General features: G+C 46.4%; 2 protein-coding genes across 2 annotated transcripts in view; one reads left to right on the top strand and one right to left on the bottom strand.

Moving 5' to 3' along the window:
- Positions 1-5,985, bottom strand: part of OXA1L (OXA1L mitochondrial inner membrane protein) — a 13,353-nt gene extending 7,368 nt beyond the window's left edge. Inside the window, exons 1-3 of the mRNA XM_038126580.1 lie at positions 5,894-5,985; positions 5,700-5,768; positions 2,482-2,625 (exon numbers count right to left, since the gene is read on the bottom strand). Coding sequence (XP_037982508.1) covers positions 2,482-2,625; positions 5,700-5,768; positions 5,894-5,950 — 270 coding nt within the window. The 5' untranslated portion in view covers positions 5,951-5,985. The remainder of the gene's footprint in view (positions 1-2,481; positions 2,626-5,699; positions 5,769-5,893) is intronic.
- Positions 5,986-6,204: 219 nt separating this feature from the next.
- Positions 6,205-17,224, top strand: part of RNF31 (ring finger protein 31) — a 29,012-nt gene continuing 17,992 nt past the window's right edge. Inside the window, exons 1-7 of the mRNA XM_038126498.1 lie at positions 6,205-6,312; positions 6,898-6,945; positions 10,318-10,470; positions 11,935-12,093; positions 15,027-15,182; positions 15,665-15,718; positions 17,156-17,207. Of these exons, the coding sequence (XP_037982426.1) occupies positions 6,205-6,312; positions 6,898-6,945; positions 10,318-10,470; positions 11,935-12,093; positions 15,027-15,182; positions 15,665-15,718; positions 17,156-17,207 (730 nt within the window). The remainder of the gene's footprint in view (positions 6,313-6,897; positions 6,946-10,317; positions 10,471-11,934; positions 12,094-15,026; positions 15,183-15,664; positions 15,719-17,155; positions 17,208-17,224) is intronic.

Genomic DNA, 17,224 nt, shown 5'->3' with positions numbered 1-17,224 from the left:
TTTCCATTTTTATCCCAACTTTTCAGCCCGTCCCATTTCAAATTTAGGCCACGCCCACCTCAGTCAAGCCACGCCCACCTCAGTCATGCCACGCCCACCTCAGTCAAGCCACACCCACTAGAATTTGGGAGAAAATAGAAAAGAAAAAATGGCGGCAGTAAAAAAGGGATGAGGCCTCTTTAAGAGTGAGCCACGCCCACTTGATGCCCATATATGGAATAAGAAATGCACATCACATGGGAAGTGAGGCCACGCCCCTTTTGAACCAAAATTGGGCGTTTTAACCTTAAAATTTAGTCATGCCCATATAAGGTCATTCTCTTTACCCACTTTTAACTTATTTTAGCCCCTCCCACTCTAGTTAGGCCACGCCCACATCAGAAAAGCCACACCCACCTCAGACAAACCACGCCCCCAAAAAGATGAAAGAAAGGAGAATGTTAAAATGGAGTTAGGCCCCTTTAAGAACAAGCCACGCCCACTTGATGCCCATATATGGGATAGGATTGGCGCATAATGAGGCGAGGAAAGCCACGCCCCTTTTGGACCAAGTTGGGGCGGTTTAACCTTAAAATTTGGTCATGCCCATATAAGGCCATGCCCATAAAAGGTAATTATGTGATTTATTTTTAGGCTTATTTTTGGCCCCTCCCACTCTAGTTTTGGCCACGCCCACCTCAGCCAAGCCACACCCACCTCAGCCAAGCCACGCCCACAAAAAGTTTCAAAAACCCCCAAATAAGTTTAAAAACAGGAAAAATTAAAATAAGGTGAAAATACATTCAAAATAAGCCACACCCACTTAATGACCTTATATGGCATGGCAGGGCACTTAAGCCACGCCCACAAAGTGCTAAGCCACGCCCCTTTTACGTCATCTTAATGGATTTTAATGCCATTTTTTCACTTTTTCACCCAAATTTCACCCCCATTCCTTGAATTTTGAGGTCACGCCCACAATTTAGGAAGCCACACCCACAAAAGCCACAAGCCACGCCCATAATCCTTAAACCACGCCCCCAAAATTTAAGCCACGCCCATTTAACCTTACTTTGATAATTTTTTTCCCCTGTTTTTTGCATTTAAGTCCCATTTTTCACCTTTTTTCACCCAAATTTTGCTTTCCATCCTCCAAACTCCGTCCCCTGCCCCCAAATTTTAGGCCACGCCCACCAGCTCTAAACCACGCCCACAATCCTTAAACCACGCCTCTTCAATCAATTTTTAGAGATTTTAAAACCCTTTTTTGTGCTTTTTAATGCAAATTTTGCCACCCAGCCCCCAATTTTGAGGCCACACCCACAAGTCAATAAGCCTCGCCCACAAAACCCTCAAGCCACGCCCACAATATCTAAGCCACGCCCAGTTACCCATACTATAGTTAATTTGAACCCCAATTTTTGCATTTAAATCCCATTTTTCACCTTTTTTCACCCAAATTTTGCTTCCCATCCCCCAAACCCCGCCCCCCAAAATTTCAGGCCACACCCACCAGCTCTAAACCACGCCCACAGTTCTTAAACCACGCCTCTTTAATCAATTTTTTAGAGATTCTAACGTCTTTTTTTTGTGCTTTTTTACTGCAAATTTTGCCACCCACACCCCAATTTTGAGACCACACCCACAAGTCAATAAGCCACGCCCACAAAACCTCAAACCACATCCACAAATTTTAAGCCACGCCCACTTAGCTCTCCTTTTCCTGATTTTAACCTCATTTTTGTGAGTTTTAATCCAATTTTTTCGCCTTTTTTCACCCCAAATTTTGCCTCCCACTCCCCAAACTCCGCCCCCAGTCCCCAAATTTGGAAGCCACGCCCACAATCCTTAAACCACGCCCATAATCCTTAAACCACGCCTCTTTAATCAATTTTTTAGAGATTTTGAAATCATTTTTTGTGCTCTTTAACGGCAAATTTTGCCACCTATCCCCCAATTTTGAGGCCACACCCACAAGTTAATAAGCCACGCCCACAAACCCCTCAAACCACGCCCACAATATCTAAGCCACGCCCACTTAGCTCTTGTTTTCCTGATTTTAACCTCATTTTTGTGAGTTTTAATCCAAATTTTCCGCCTTTTTTCACCCCAAATTTTGCCTCCCACTCCCCAAACTCCGCCCCCAGCCCCCAAATTTTGAAGCCACGCCCACAATCCTTAAACCACGCCCACAATCCTTAAACGATGCCTTATCAATTATTTTTTCAGAAATTTTTACATCTTCTTTTACGAATTTTTACTTCAAATTTTGCCAGCAAGCCCCCAGTTTTGAGACCACACCCACAAGTTAATAAACCACGCCTACAATCCCTCAAACCACATCCACAAATTTTAAGCCACGCCCACTTAGCTCTTTTTTTGCTGATTTTAACCTCATTTTTGTGAGTTTTAATCCAATTTTTTCGCCTTTTTCCACCCAAATTTCGCCTCCCACCCCCCAAACTCCGCCCCCCACCCCCCAAATTTTGAGGCCACGCCCACCCTTGTTGTGGTCCGTCCCCCGCCGGGCCTCGGCCACGCGCTGGGACAGGCGCTGGAGCTGCGGGAGGTGCTGGGAGAGCCGGGCGGCCTCGCGCTGACCCCGCAGCACCAGGGGCAGCAGCAGGATTCGGGCTCCAACCGTGCCTAAAAATGGGGGAAAAAATCAAAATTGAACAAAAAAACCTAAAATTCGGGGCGGGGTTTGGGTGGGAACGGAAAAAACCCCGTGAGGATCGGTGAAAAAATGATAAAATTCAGGTTAAAAATGCGGAGTTTTGACCCAAAATTCAAATTTTTCAATTAATTTTTTCATCCTTAATTCCCCCCAAACTCTCAAAAAATTCTTCTTAAACCTCCCCGAAACCCAAAAATCTCAATTTTCCCCCCAAAATCCAAACTTTTCACTGCAAAATCTTCAATTTTCCCCCCCAAAACCACAAATTCCCTCTTTAAATCACAATTTTTCCCCTAAAATCCCCAAATTTATCCCAAAACCCCAAATTTTCCCTTCTAAAACCCCAAATTCCCCCCAAACTCCTCAAATTTCCCACCAAAATCCCAAATTTCCCCCATAAATTCCAATTTTTTCTTCTCAAGCCTCCCCAAAACCCCAAATATTCCCTTAAAACCTCCCCAAAACCCCAAATTTTCACCCCAAAAACCTCAAAATTTCCTTGAATCCTCCCCAACCCCAAATTTCCCCTTGAAATCCCAAATTTCCCCTCCAAACCCCCAAATTTCTGTCTAAAAATCCCAAATTTCCCCCCAAAAACCCCCAAATTTTCACTCCAAACCCCAAATTCCCGTCCTCAATCCCAATTTTTTCCCTAAAACCTCCCCAAAACCCCAAATTTTCCCCTCAAATTTTCCTTGAAACCTCCCCAAACCCCCTTAAAACCCCAAGTTTCCATCTAAAATCCCAAATTTCCCCCCAAAACCCCAAATTTTCACTTCAAAACCCCGAAAATTTCCTTGAAACCTCCCCAAACCCTTCCTAAAACTGCAAATTTATGTCTAAAAATCCCAAGTTTCCTCCTCAAACCCCCAAATTTGCATCTAAAAATCCCAGATTTCCCCCCCAAAACCCCAAATTCCCTTCCTCGATCCCAATTTTTCCCTCAAATTCCCACTAAAACCTCCCCAAACCCCCAAATTTTCCTTAAAAACTCCCCAAACCCCCCCAAAACCCCCAAATTTCCACCTAAAAATCCCAAATTCCCCCCCAAAACCCCAAATTCCCGCCATAAATCCCAATTTTTTCCCCTGAAACCTCCCCAAAACCCCGAATTTTCACCCTCAAAAATTTCCTCAAAACCTTCCAAAGCCCCCCCAAAACCCAAAATTTCCCCCTAGAATCCCAAATTTTTCCCAAAACCCCAAAATTTCACCCCAAAGCCCCCAAAATTTCGTTGAAACCTCCCCAAACCCCCCCTGAACCCCCAAATTGCCTCCTAAAAATCCCAAATTTCCCCCTAAAACCCCAAATTCCCTTCCTCAAACCCAATTTTCCCCTCAAATTCCCACTAAAACCTCCCCAAAACCCCGAATTTTCCCCTCTAAAACCCTAAATTCCCCCCAAACACCCCAAATTTCGCTCACCGGCGGCGATGGCGCCCCACCAGGGCAGCCCCACGTCCAGGTGCAGGAATTCCAGAAGGTTCTGGATCATCCCCACGGGGGTGGCACCCCCCAAGCCCAGCTCCTCCAACCGGGGCTCCCCCAAATTCGGGGAATTTCCCAAAAATTCCGGCGGTTCTGGGGTTTGGGGAGGGGGTGGGGGAGGGGTGGGGGGAGGATGCTGAGGGGGAAAAATGGGGTTAAAATTAAAAAAAAAATTAAATTTGAACTAAATTTGTAAAAATTTGGCCCTAAAAATTGGCCAAACTTACCCAAATTTGAACAAAAGTCCCAAAATTTGACCCTAAATGACCAAAATTTGACCCTAAATAACCAAATTTTGACCCCAAAAGCTCTGATGTAATCAAAACTTCCTAAATTTGACCCAAAATGACCAAAATTTGATCAAAAATGGTCAAAATTTGACACAAAACTCCACCAGTTTAACCAAAATCCCAAGAATTTTAGGGGAAAAAAATTTAAATTGGATTTAAAACTCCCAAAATTTGACTCCAAACTCCAATTTAATCAAAATCCCTAAAATTTCACCCAAAACTCCCAAAATTTGACCCCAAACTCCCCCAGTTTCACCAAAATCCCTAAAATTTGACCCAAAACCCAAAAAATTTGACCCTAAACTCCCTCAATTTAACAAAACCCACTAAAATTTGACCTAAAACCCCCAAAATTTGACAAAAACCCCCAAAATTTGACCTTAAACCCTCCAAATTGACCTTAAACCCCCCCAATTTAACCAAAATCCCCAAAATAACACAAATTTGACCAAAAAACCCTAAAATTTGACCCCCAAAACCTTCAATGTAACAAAAAACCCCAAGATTTGAGCAAAAAACAACCAAAATCCCTGAAATTTAACCAAAAACCCCCAAATTTAAAACAAAAACAAAACCCAATTCAACCAAATCCCCTAAAATTTAACCCAAAAAATGAGAATTTAATCTAAAAATCCCCAATTCACCAAAGGAATTTGTCCCCAGACTCAAATTTCCCCCAAAAACCCTCAAATTTCTCCCCAAAATCCCCCAAATTTCCCTCAAAAATCTCCCAAACCCCCACATTTCCTTTTTCCCCCCAATTCCCCTCAGAATTCCCCCAAAAGCTCCAAATTTCCCTCAAATTTCTCCCCAAAACACCAAAATCTCTCTCAATTTTTCCCCAAAACGCCCAAATTTCCTTTAATTTTCCCCCAATTTCCCTCAAAATTTCCCCAAAACCTCCAAATTTCCCTCCCAAAACCCCGAATTTCCTTTAAAAGTTCCCCCAAACCCCTCAAATTTCTCCGCAAACCCCCCAATTTCTCCCATTACTCCAAATTTCCCTCAGATTTTCCCACAAAACCCCCAAATTTTCCCCAAAACATCTCAAATTTCCCTCACACTTTCCCCCAAAACCCCAAATTTCCCTCAAAATTCCCCCAAGCCCCCAAGTTCCCCTCATACAACCCCCAAATTTACCCCCATTACTCCCAGATTTTCCTCAAATTTCCCCCCAAAACCCCCAAATTTCCCCCCCAAACCCCTCAAATTTTCCCCAAAAATCCCAATTTCCCCTCAAATCCCCCCCAAATTTTCCCGCCTCACCTGCCCTGCGTCGCTCGCCACCCCCCTCACGGCCGGGGCTCCACAGCACCACACGGGACCCCGAAACCTCTGAGGGGAAAAAAAAAACACTTTATGTACCTTTATGACATCAAACCCATGACTTTGACGGCATAACCCCCCCAAAAAAAAAGCCAAAAATATTTAAAGAAGTTTAAAAACCCCTTCCGGCTCACCTGAGCCCTCAGGGCCCGCAGCAGCGGCCGAAGCCGCGGGGTCGCCGCCGCCATCATGGCGGCCTGAGGGGAGTAGGAAGAAGGGCGGGGCTTAAGCCCTAAAGGGGAGGGCCCGCCAAAACCGCGGCTGCTGATTGGTCAGTAGGAAATTACGCATGCGCACTGTTGATAACGGTAGAAAGCGCCATTTTGTGTGAGGGCAGCCCTTAGTGAGGCGTGGCCAGTAGGGAGAGGCGGGAATTAAATCCACCAATAGAAGCGCGGTTTGCGCTGGCGCATGCGCCTTAGGGGGAATGAGAGCGCGGTGCGCCATGTTAGGTAAGGGCAGCAGTGAGGGCGTGACGTCACAGAAAGGGAAACCACGCCTACTTTCCCCCTCAGGACGCGCCGCCATTTTGGATCCGCCGCCGCTCCCTGAGGTAACCACGGGGGGGTGACCACGCCTCAAATTTGGGGAGGCCGAAAATGCCCCAAAAACCTTCGAAACAACCCAAAAACCCCTTCAAATTCTGGGGGGGTTAAGGGGCGCCACACCCTCAAACTCATCCAGAGACCACCCCCCAAAATTCTCCCAAAATTGGGGCTCCCCAGGCTCATATTTTAGTCTCTCCGAATTGGGTTGGAAAAGGTCCCAAAAATCCTCCAAAATCCTCCCAAATTTGGGGGTTAACGGGTCCGAAACCTTCCCTAAATTTGGGGGGGCTGAGGCGTCTTCAAGACCCCCAAAACTCGTCCCAATATCCTCCCAGATTTTTGGGAGGTTTAAGAGCCTCAGACCGTCAAAACACCCCCAAAATTGGGTGTCCAAAAAAACCCAAAAAACCCCTAAAATTTGGGGCTTTTAAGGTGATCCAAAATCATCCTAGTTGGAGACTGCAAAGAAGCCAAATAAACCCCAAAATATCCCTGAAATCGCCCAAATTTAGCTCAAATCCCCTCAAAATACTCTCAAAAGACCCAAATTTCCCTCAAATCTCCCCAAATTTTCTCTTTCTCCTCACCAGGTGATGCCAGACCTTCCCAAAGACCCCCCAGATTTGGGGTCTCTCCAGGTGAGCTCCCCTCAAACCCCAAAATCTCCCCAAATCCTTCCAAAAATCCCTCCAAAATCCCCCCAAATTCCCTCAAATCCATCCAAATTTACCTTAAACTTCTCTAAAATCCCCCAAATTTCTCTCAAATTTCTCCCTCAAATCCCCCAAAATCTCCCGAAATTCCTTCAAATCCCCAAAATTCCCCCAAAAGCCCCAAAAATTCCTTCCCAAAACATCCCCCAACAAAATTCCCCCAAATTCTTCAAAATCTCATAAAATCATTCTAAAATCACCCAAAACTACGCTGAAATCCCAAAAACATCCCACAAAATCCCTTCGAAATTCCCTAAAATCACTCCTAAAACCCCCAAATCGTCTAAAATTGCCCCAAATCCTCCCAAAAAATGACAAATCCCCTAAAATTCCCTCCAAAAGTCCCCCAAATCCCCCCAAAACCCACGGGGTTTTTCCCAATCCCCCAATATTCCCGAATTTCCCCAAAATTACCATTTTTTCCCCCAAAATTCCCATTTTTTCTCACTCAGGATCTGCGCGCTGCCCTGCAAGAGACCCTGTTGTGTTTCCCAGCTGAGGCCAGAGCCCTCAAAAAGCATCCAAAAACTCCCTAAAGAACCTCAAGAATTCCCATTTTCCCCCCAAAATTTCCTTTTTCTCTCCAATATTCTAAAATTTTCCCAAAAATTCCCATTTTTTCCCCCTTTTTCCCCTCAGGATTTGCGGGCTGTGCTGCAAGGTGGCACTGCTGCACTGCCTAGCTGAGGCCGAGCCCCACAAAAAACTCCCCAAAAATACCCTAAAAAGAACCCGAAAATCCCCTCCAAAACTCCAAAATTCCCTAATTTTTCCCCAAAACCCCCAAATTTACCCAAAATTCCTATTTTTTGCCTAAAATTCCCAAATTTTCCCCTCAGGATCTTTGGGCCGCTTTGAATGGGTCGCTGCTGCGCTGCCCAGCTGAGCCCCACACCCCACCTAAACCACCCTAAAAAAACCCCAAAATCCCCCCCCAAACCTCTAAAATTGCCTAATTTTTCCCCAAACCCCCGAATTTCCCCAAAATTCCCATTTTTTGCCTAAAATTCCCAAATTTTCCCCTCAGGATCTGTGGGCCGCCTTGGACGGGGCGCTGCTGCAGTGCCTACCTGAGGCTGAGCCCCTCAAAAAACCCCCCAAAACCACCCGAAAAAAACCCCAAAATCCCCCCCAAAAACTCCAATATCCCCTAATTTTTCCCCAAACTCCCAAATTTCCCCAAAATTCCCATTTTTTTCCTAAAGTTCCCAAATTTTCCCCTCAGGATCTGTGGGCCGCCTTGGAGGGGGCGCTGCTGCAGTGCCTAGCTGAGCCCCACACCCCACCTAAACCACCCCAAAAAACCCCAAAATCCCCCCAAAAAACTCCAAAATTCCCTAATTTTTCCCCAAACCATCGAATTTCCCCAAAATTCCCATTTTTTGCCTAAAATTCCCAAATTTTCCCCTCAGGATCTGCGGGCCGCCTTGGACGGGGCGCTGCTGCAGTGCCTACCTGAGGCTGAGCCCTACAAAAAACCCCCAAAACCACCCTAAAAAAAAACCCAAAATCCCCCCCAAAACCTCTAAAATTCCCTAATTTTTCCCCAAATCCCCAAAATTCCCATTTTTTGCCTAAAATTCCCAAATTTTCCCCTCAGGATCTGCGGGCCGCCTTGGACGGGGCGCTGCTGCAGTGCCTACCTGAGGCTGAGCCCCTCAAAAAAACCCCCAAAACCACCCTAAAAAAACCCCAAAATCCCCCCCAAAACCTCTAAAATTCCCTAATTTTTTTCCAAATCCCCAAAATTCCCATTTTTTGCCTAAAGTTCCCAAATTTTCCCCTCAGGATCTGTGGGCCGCCTTGGAGGGGGCGCTGCTGCAGTGCCTAGCTGAGCCCCACACCCCACCTAAACCACCCCAAAAAACCCCAAAATCCCCCCAAAAAACTCCAAAATTCCCTAATTTTTCCCCAAACCATCGAATTTCCCCAAAATTCCCATTTTTTGCCTAAAATTCCCAAATTTTCCCCTCAGGATCTGCGGGCCGCCTTGGACGGGGCGCTGCTGCAGTGCCTACCTGAGGCTGAGCCCTCAAAAAACCCCCAAAACCACCCTAAAAAAACCCCAAAATCCCCCCCAAAACCTCTAAAATTCCCTAATTTTTCCCCAAATCCCCAAAATTCCCATTTTTTGCCTAAAATTCCCAAATTTTCCCCTCAGGATCTGCGGGCCGCCTTGGACGGGGCGCTGCTGCAGTGCCTACCTGAGGCTGAGCCCCTCAAAAAACCCCCAAAACCACCCTAAAAAAACCCCAAAATCCCCCCCAAAACCTCTAAAATTCCCTAATTTTTTTCCAAATCCCCAAAATTCCCATTTTTTGCCTAAAGTTCCCAAATTTTCCCCTCAGGATCTGCGGGCCGCCTTGGAAGGGGCGCTGCTGCAGTGCCTAGCTGAGGCTGAGCCCTCAAAAAACCCCCCAAAACCACCCTAAAAAAACCCCCAAATCCCGCCCAAAAACTCTAAAATTCCCTAAATTTTCTCCAATGCCCCGAATTTCCCCAAAATTCCCATATTTTGCCTAAAATTCCCAAATTTTCCCCTCAGGCTCTGCGGGCCGCCTTGGACGGGGCGCTGCTGCGCTGCCTAGCTGAGGCCGAGCCCCTCAAAAAAACCCCCAAAACCACCCTAAAAAAACCCCATTATCCCCCCCAAAACTCCAATATCCCCTAATTTTTCCCCAAACCCCCGAATTTACCCAAAATTCTCAATTTTTGCCTAAATTCTCAAATTTTCCCCTCAGGATCTGCGGGCTGCCTTGGACGGGGCGCTGCTGCAGTGCCTACCTGAGGCTGAGCCCCTCAAAAAACCCCCAAAACCACCCTAAAAAAACCCCAAAATCCCCCCCAAAACCTCTAAAATTCCCTAATTTTTCCCCAAATCCCCAAAATTCCCATTTTTTATCTAAAGTTCCCAAATTTTCCCCTCAGGATCTGCGGGCCGCCTTGGAAGGGGCACTGCTGCGCTGCCTAGCTGAGGCCGAGCCCCTCAAAAAAACCCCCAAAACCACCCGAAAAAAAAACCCCAAAATCCCCCCAAAAAGCTCCAAAATTCCCTAAATTTTCCCAAAACCCTCGAATTTCCCCAAAATTCCCATTTTTTGCCTAAAATTCCCAAATTTTCCCCTCAGGCTCTGCGGGCCGCCTTGGACGGGGCACTGCTGCGCTGCCCGGCTGAGGCCGAGCCTCTCAAAAAACCCCCCAAAACCACCCTAAAAAACCCCCAAAATTCCCATTTTTTCCCCCCAAAACCCCCAAATTTCCCCCAAATTCCCATTTTTCCCCCCGTTTTCCCCTCAGGATCTGCGGGCCGCCTTGGAGGAGGCGCTGCTGCGCTGCCCGGCCGAGGCCGAGCCCCCCGAGCTGCGCCCGGTGCTGCGGCTGCCGCTGCCCCCGACCCAGAAACTCAAACACCTGCAGGGGAAACGCATCCTCTGCGACAACCTGGAATGGGTAAAAAATCCGATTTATTTGGGTTTTTTATGGGTTTTTTTAAAGGTTGAATGGGATTTTTTTTCTGTTTTTTTTTTTTTGTGATATTTGGGGGTTTTTTTTAGGGGTTTTATGAGATTTTTTTGGGATTTTTTAGGGGTTTTATGAGGTTTTATTTGGATTTTATAGGACTTTTATGGGATTTTTATGGGATTTTTAAGGAGTTCTTTAGGGATTCTTTGAGGGTTTGATGAGGTTTTTTTTTAATATTTCTTTGGGGATTTTTTGGTGATTTTTAATGGTTTTGATGTGATTTTATGGGATTTTTAGTAAAATTAGGGATTATTTCACTATATTTTGGCCTTTATTAGGGGTTTTATGGGGCTCTGGTGATTTTTAGAGCTTTTTTGGGAAATTTTGCGGGAGTTTTGGTATTTTTAGGGAATTTTTTAATATTTCTTTGGGGATTTTTTGGTGATTTTTAATGGTTTTGATGCGGTTTTTATGGGACTTTTAGTAAATTTTAGGGATTATTTCACTATATTTTGGGTTTTTTCAGGGTTTTTTTTGGGACTCTGGTGATTTTTAGAGCTTTTTTGGGATTTTTTGTGGGAGTTTTGGTATTTTTAGGGAATTTTTAAATATTTTTGGGGGTTTTTTGTGATTTTTAATGGTTTTGATGCGATAATTATGGGATTTTTAGTAAATTTTTATGGATTATATCACTATATTTTGGGCTTTTTTAGGGGTTTTATGGGACTCTGGTGATTTTAGAGCTTTTTTGGGATTTTTTGTGGGAGTTTTGGTATTTTTAGGGAATTTTTAAATATTTTTGGGTTTTTTTTTGTGATTTTTAATGGTTTTGATGCGATTTTTATGGGATTTTTAGTGAATTTTTAGGGATTATATCACTATATTTTGGGCTTTATTAGGGTTTTTATGGGATTCTGGAGACTTTTAGAGCTTTTTGGGATTTTTTGTTTGAGTTTTGGTAATTTTTTAGGGCATTTTCTGTTGATTTTTTTGGGGCTTTTTTCGTGATATTTTTGCTAATTTTTGGGGTTGTTTTGGGGATTTTTTTGTGATTTTAAAACATTTTAAAGCATTTTATCAGATTTTTTTAAAATTACATTTTAAGATTTATTGGGTGATTTTTAAAAGTGTTTAATGGGATTTTTCAAACTATTTTTGGGCACTTTTTGGTTGATTTTTTAGAGGTTTTTTGGCTTTTTTTGGGGCATTTTTGGGGAGATTTTTTAAGGAAATTTTTAAAATTTTCTGATAATTTTTTGGGGATCTTTTTGAACTATTCTTGTGATTTTTTTTTACTTTGGGGGGATTTTTTTCTGCTTTTTTTCCTGCATTTTTCCCCATTTTTACCCCACATTTCCCCCATTTTCCGACCGATTTTCCCCAAACTTCCACTGATTTTCCCCAAATTTTTTTTTCCGTTCCCCCAAATTCCGGAATGTTCTCTTTCCCCAGAACCCTGGCGGTCTCCCCCGTGGCCTGGAGCAGCTGAGGACGGCGCTGAACATTCTGGAAAAGTACGGCCGCAACCTGCTCAGCCCCCGCCCGCCCCGCCACTGGAGGGGGGTCAGGTTTGGCAACCCCGTCTTCAAATCCACCGTGGGAGCCATCCAGGTCAGCATTCCCAGAAAATATTCCCAAAATCTCCTCTTTTCCCCCAAAAAATCTGGAATTTAAAAAAAAAATCTGCTATTTTTTACTAAAAATTTGATTTTTTTTTGACTCAAAAAGCTGATTTTTGGTGCCCCTTGCTCCTTCTAAGCCCCACCCACTCCCTCTAGGCCACACCCACTCCATCTTAGCCCCACCCACTCCTTATAAAGACATGTCTACTCCCTCTAAGCCCCACCCACTCCATTTTAGTCCCACCCACTCCTTTAAAAACATGTCAGCTCTAAGCCACACCCACTCCCTCTTAGCCCCACCCACTCTTTTTAAAGACATGTCCACTCCCTCTAAGCCACACCCACTCCATCTTAGCCCCACCCACTCCTTATAAAGACATATCTACTCCTTCTAAGCCCCACCCACTCCCTCTTAGCCCCACCCACTCCTTTTAAAGACATGTCCTCTCCTTATAAGACCAACCCACTCCACCTAAGCCACACCCACTCAATCTTAGCCCCACCCACTGCTTTTAAAGACCTGCCCACTCCAAATCCCACCCACTCCCTCATAGCCCCACCCAGTCCATTTAGCCCCACCCACTCCTTATAAAGACATGCCCCTTCCTCTAAGCCCCACCCACTCCACCTAAGCCACACCCACTCCATCTTAGTCCTACCCACTCCTTTTAAATACATGTCTACTCCTTGTAAGCCACACCCACTCCATCTTAACCCCACCCACTCCTTTTAAAGACATGCCCACTTCCTCTAAGCCCCACCCACACCATCTTAGCCCTACCCACTCCTTATAATGACATGTCTACTCCTTCTAAACCACGCCCACTCCTTTTAAGCCCCACCCTCACTAAGCCACACCCATTCCTTTTAAAGCGCCACCCATCCTATCTAAGCTCCACCTACTCCCTGGCAGCCACGCCCACTCCTTTGAAAGCCCTTTCCACTGTCCCTAAACACCGCCCACTCCCTCTTAGCCCCACCCACTCCTTTTAAAAACATGTCCACTCCCTCTTAGCCCCACCCACTCCGTCTTAGCCCCACCCACTCCTTTAACATGTTCACTCCTTCTAGGCCCCATCCACTCCATCTTAGCCCCACCCACTCCTTTTAAAGACATGTCCCCTTCCTCTAAGCCCCACCCACTCCCTATAAGCCCCACCCTCACTAAGCCACGCCCACTTCCTCTGAGCCACACCCATTCCTTTTGAAGCACCACCCATTCTATCTAAGCTCCACCCACTCCCTGGCAGCCACACCCACACCTTTGATAGCCCTTTCCACTGTCTCTAAGCACCGCCCACTCCCTTTAAGCCCCACTCATTCTAAGCTCCACCCCTCTCTCCAAGCCCCACCCATTCACCCGCACAATCTAAGCCCCACCCACGCTTAGCCACACCCACTTCTTCTTAGCCTCACCCACTCCCTCTATACCACACCCACTTCTTCTAAGCCACACCCACTCCTACTAAGCCACACCCACTCCCACTAAGCCCCACCCACTCCTTTTAATATCCTGTTTGTTGTCTCTTAGCACCGCCCACTCCCTCTAAGCCCTGCCCACTCCAAGCCCCACCCTTTCACCCTTCCCTGTTAAGCCACACCCACTTCTTCCTGGCCACACCCACTATTTTTAAAGACCCACCTACTTCCTCTAAGCCACACCCACTGGCTTTAAACACCACCCATCCCTTCTAAGCCACACCCACTCCTATGCCCCACCCACTGTCCCTAAGCCACACCCGTGTCCTCTAAGCTCCGCCCACTCCCACAAGCCCCGCCCATTTCTCACTTCCCAGTCCCTCCCAGTACAAACCAGTAACCCCCAGTCCCAAACCAGTCCAAACCAGTACAAACCAGTGACCCCAAATCCCCATTTTCCCCATTTCCCCCCATTTTTAACCCTTTAACTCCCTCCCAGTCCTTCCCAGTTTGTCCCAGTCCCCTCCCAGTCCCTCCCCAGTCCAAACCAGTCCAAACCAGTAACCCCCAGTCCCAAACCAGTACAAACCAGTAACCCCAAATCCCCATTTTCCCCCATTTCCCCCCATTTTTAACCCTTTAACTCCCTCCCAGTCCCTCCCAGTTTGTCCCAGTTTGCTCCCAGTAACCCCAAACCCCCTCCCAGCCCCCTCCCAGTCCAAACCAGTCCAAACCAGTAAACCCCAGTCCCAAACCAGTATAAACCAGTAACCCCAAATCCCCATTTCCCCCATTTTTCCCCCATTTCCCCCCATTTTTTCCTCTTTAACTCCCTCCCAGTTTGTCCCAGTTTGTCCCAGTCCCCTCCCAGTTTGTCCCAGTCCCCTCCCAGCCCCCTCCCAGTCCAAACCAGTCCAAACCAGTAACCCCCAGTCCCAAACCAGTCCAAACCAGTACAAACCAGTAACCCCAAATCCCCATTTTCCCCATTTCCCCCCATTTTTAACCCTTTAACTCCCTCCCAGTCCCTCCCAGTTTATCCCAGTGCCCTCCCAGTAACCCCAAACCCCCTCCCAGTCCAAACCAGTAAAAACCAGTCCAAACCAGTAAACCCCAGTCCCAAACCAGTATAAACCAGTATAAACCAGTAACCCCAAATCCCCATTTTTCCCCATTTCCCCCCATTTTAACCCTTTAACTCCCTCCCAGTCCCTCCCAGTTTATCCCAGTGCCCTCCCAGTAACCCCAAACCCCCTCCCAGTCCAAACCAGTCCAAACCAGTCCAAACCAGTAAACCCCAGTCCCAAACCAGTATAAACCAGTATAAACCAGTAACCCCAAATCCCCATTTTCCCCCATTTCCCCCCATTTTTAACCCTTTAACTCCCTCCCAGTCCCTCCCAGTTTGTCCCAGTTTGTCCCAGTCCCTCCCAGTTTGTCCCACCCCCTCCCAGCCCCCTCCCAGTTTGTCCCAGTCCAAACCAGTAAGCCCCAGTTTGGCAGGGCGGCCGGGCCGTGCTGAAGCTCTTGGGGTACACCGAGGAGTCGGGGGAGGGGCTGAGCTTCCCCCCTCCCCCACACGGGCCCCACCCCCCGCTGGTGGCCGCCGTCACCGCCGACGTGCTGGTGCTGCGCGCCGAGCTGGACCTGCTCTTACTGGTTTGTACTGGTTTGTACTGGTTTGTACTGGGAGGGCACTGGGAGGGACTGGGAGGGGGGAAAATGGGGAAAAAACGGGGAAAAAAGGGTTAAAAACGGGGAAAATATGGGGGAAATTGGGATTTGGGGTTACTGGTTTGTACTGGTTTGGGGTTTGGGGTGACTGGTTTGTACTGGTTTGTACTGGTTTATACTGGGAGGGCACTGGGAGGGACTGGGAGGGGGAAAATGGGGAAAAAATGGGGAAAAAACGGGGAGAAAAGGGTTAAAAATGGGGGAAATGTGGGGAAAATGGGGATTTGGGGTGACTGGTTTGGACTGGTTTATACTGGTTTGGACTGGTTTATACTGGTCCATACTGGTCCATACTGGTTTATACTGGTCCATACTGGTCCATACTGGTCCGTACTGGTTTATACTGGTCCATACTGGTCCATACTGGTCCATACTGGTCCATACTGGTTTTTCCCCTCCCCCACCAGAACCAGCACCCGAACCCGCACTTCTTCACCCAGATCTTACTGGGAGGGGATGAGGTGAGAGTGGTTTATACTGGTTTATACTGGTTTTACTGGTTCATACTGGTTTTACTGGTTTATACTGGTTTATACTGGTTTGTACTGGTTTATACTGGGAGGGCACTGGGAGGAGACAAAGTGAGACTGGTTTATACGGGTTTTTACTTGTTTATACTGGTTTCTACTGGTTTATACTGGTTCAAACTGGTTCATACTGGTTTAAACTGGTTTTAACTGGGAGGGCACTGGGAGGGCACTGGTTTCTACTGGTGTCTACTGGTTTATACTGGTTTAAACTGGTTTACATTGGTTTTTACTGGTTTATACTGGTTCAAACTGGTTCATACTGGTTTAAACTGGTTTTAACTGGGAGGGCACTGGGAGGGCCCTGGGAGGACACTGGTTTCTACTGGTTTAAACGGGTTTTTACTGGTTTCTACTGGTTTACACTGGTTTATGCTGGTTTAAACTGGTTTACACTGGTTTAAACTGGTTTTAACTGGGAGGGCCCTGGTCTATACTGGTTTGTACTGGTTTGAACTGCTTTAAACTGGTTTATACTGGTTTTAACTTGTTTTTCCTGGTTTTAACTGGGAGGGCACTGGTTTAAACCAGTTTATACTGGTTTTTACTGGTTTAAACTGGTTTTTACTGGTTTAAACTGGTTTTAACTGGGAGGGCACTGGGAGGGCACTGGTTTCTATTGGTTTTTACTGCTTCAAACTGGTTTTTACTGGTTTGAACTGGTTTTAACTGGGAGGGCCCTGGTCTATACTGGTTTGTACGGGTTTGAACTGGTTTAAACTGGTTTATACTGGTTTTAACTTGTTTTTCCTGGTTTTAACTGGGAGGGCACTGGTTTAAACCAGTTTATACTGGTTTTTACTGATTTAAACTGGTTTTTACTGGTTTGAACTGGTTTTAACTGGGAGGGCACTGGTTTTTACTGGTTTATACTGGTTCAAACTGGTTCATACTGGTTTAAACTGGTTTTAACTGGGAGGGCACTGGGAGGGCCCTGGGAGGACACTGGTTTCTACTGGTTTAAACGGGTTTTTACTGGTTTCTACTGGTTTACACTGGTTTATGCTGGTTTAAACTGGTTTACACTGGTTTAAACTGGTTTTAACTGGGAGGGCGCTGGTCTATACTGGTTTATACTGGTTTGAACTGGTTTAAACTGGTTTATACTGGTTTGAACTTGTTTTTCCTGGTTTTAACTGGGAAGGCACTGGTTTAAACCAGTTTATACTGGTTTTTACTGGTTTAAACTGGTTTTTACTGGTTTGAACTGGTTTTAACTGGGAGGGCACTGGGAGGGCACTGGTCTATAGTGGTTTTTACTGGTTTGAACTGGTTTTAACTGGGAGGGCACTGGGAGGGCACGGGTTTATACTGGGAGGTTCCAAACTGGTCTGAACTGGTCCAAACTGGTCTCTGCTTGGCGCCCCCCAGTGGCCGCTGGCGTCGGACGCGGTGCCCGCGGCGAGCGAGGTCCTCCCGGCCGGTAGGGGGCGCTCTAAC

Source organism: Motacilla alba, unplaced genomic scaffold, assembly GCF_015832195.1.
Source record: "Motacilla alba alba isolate MOTALB_02 unplaced genomic scaffold, Motacilla_alba_V1.0_pri HiC_scaffold_35, whole genome shotgun sequence".
Taxonomy (NCBI): Eukaryota; Metazoa; Chordata; class Aves; order Passeriformes; family Motacillidae; genus Motacilla; species Motacilla alba.
The sequence above is the reverse complement of the archived record's forward strand: the minus strand, read 5'-3'. Positions and strand labels throughout refer to the sequence as shown.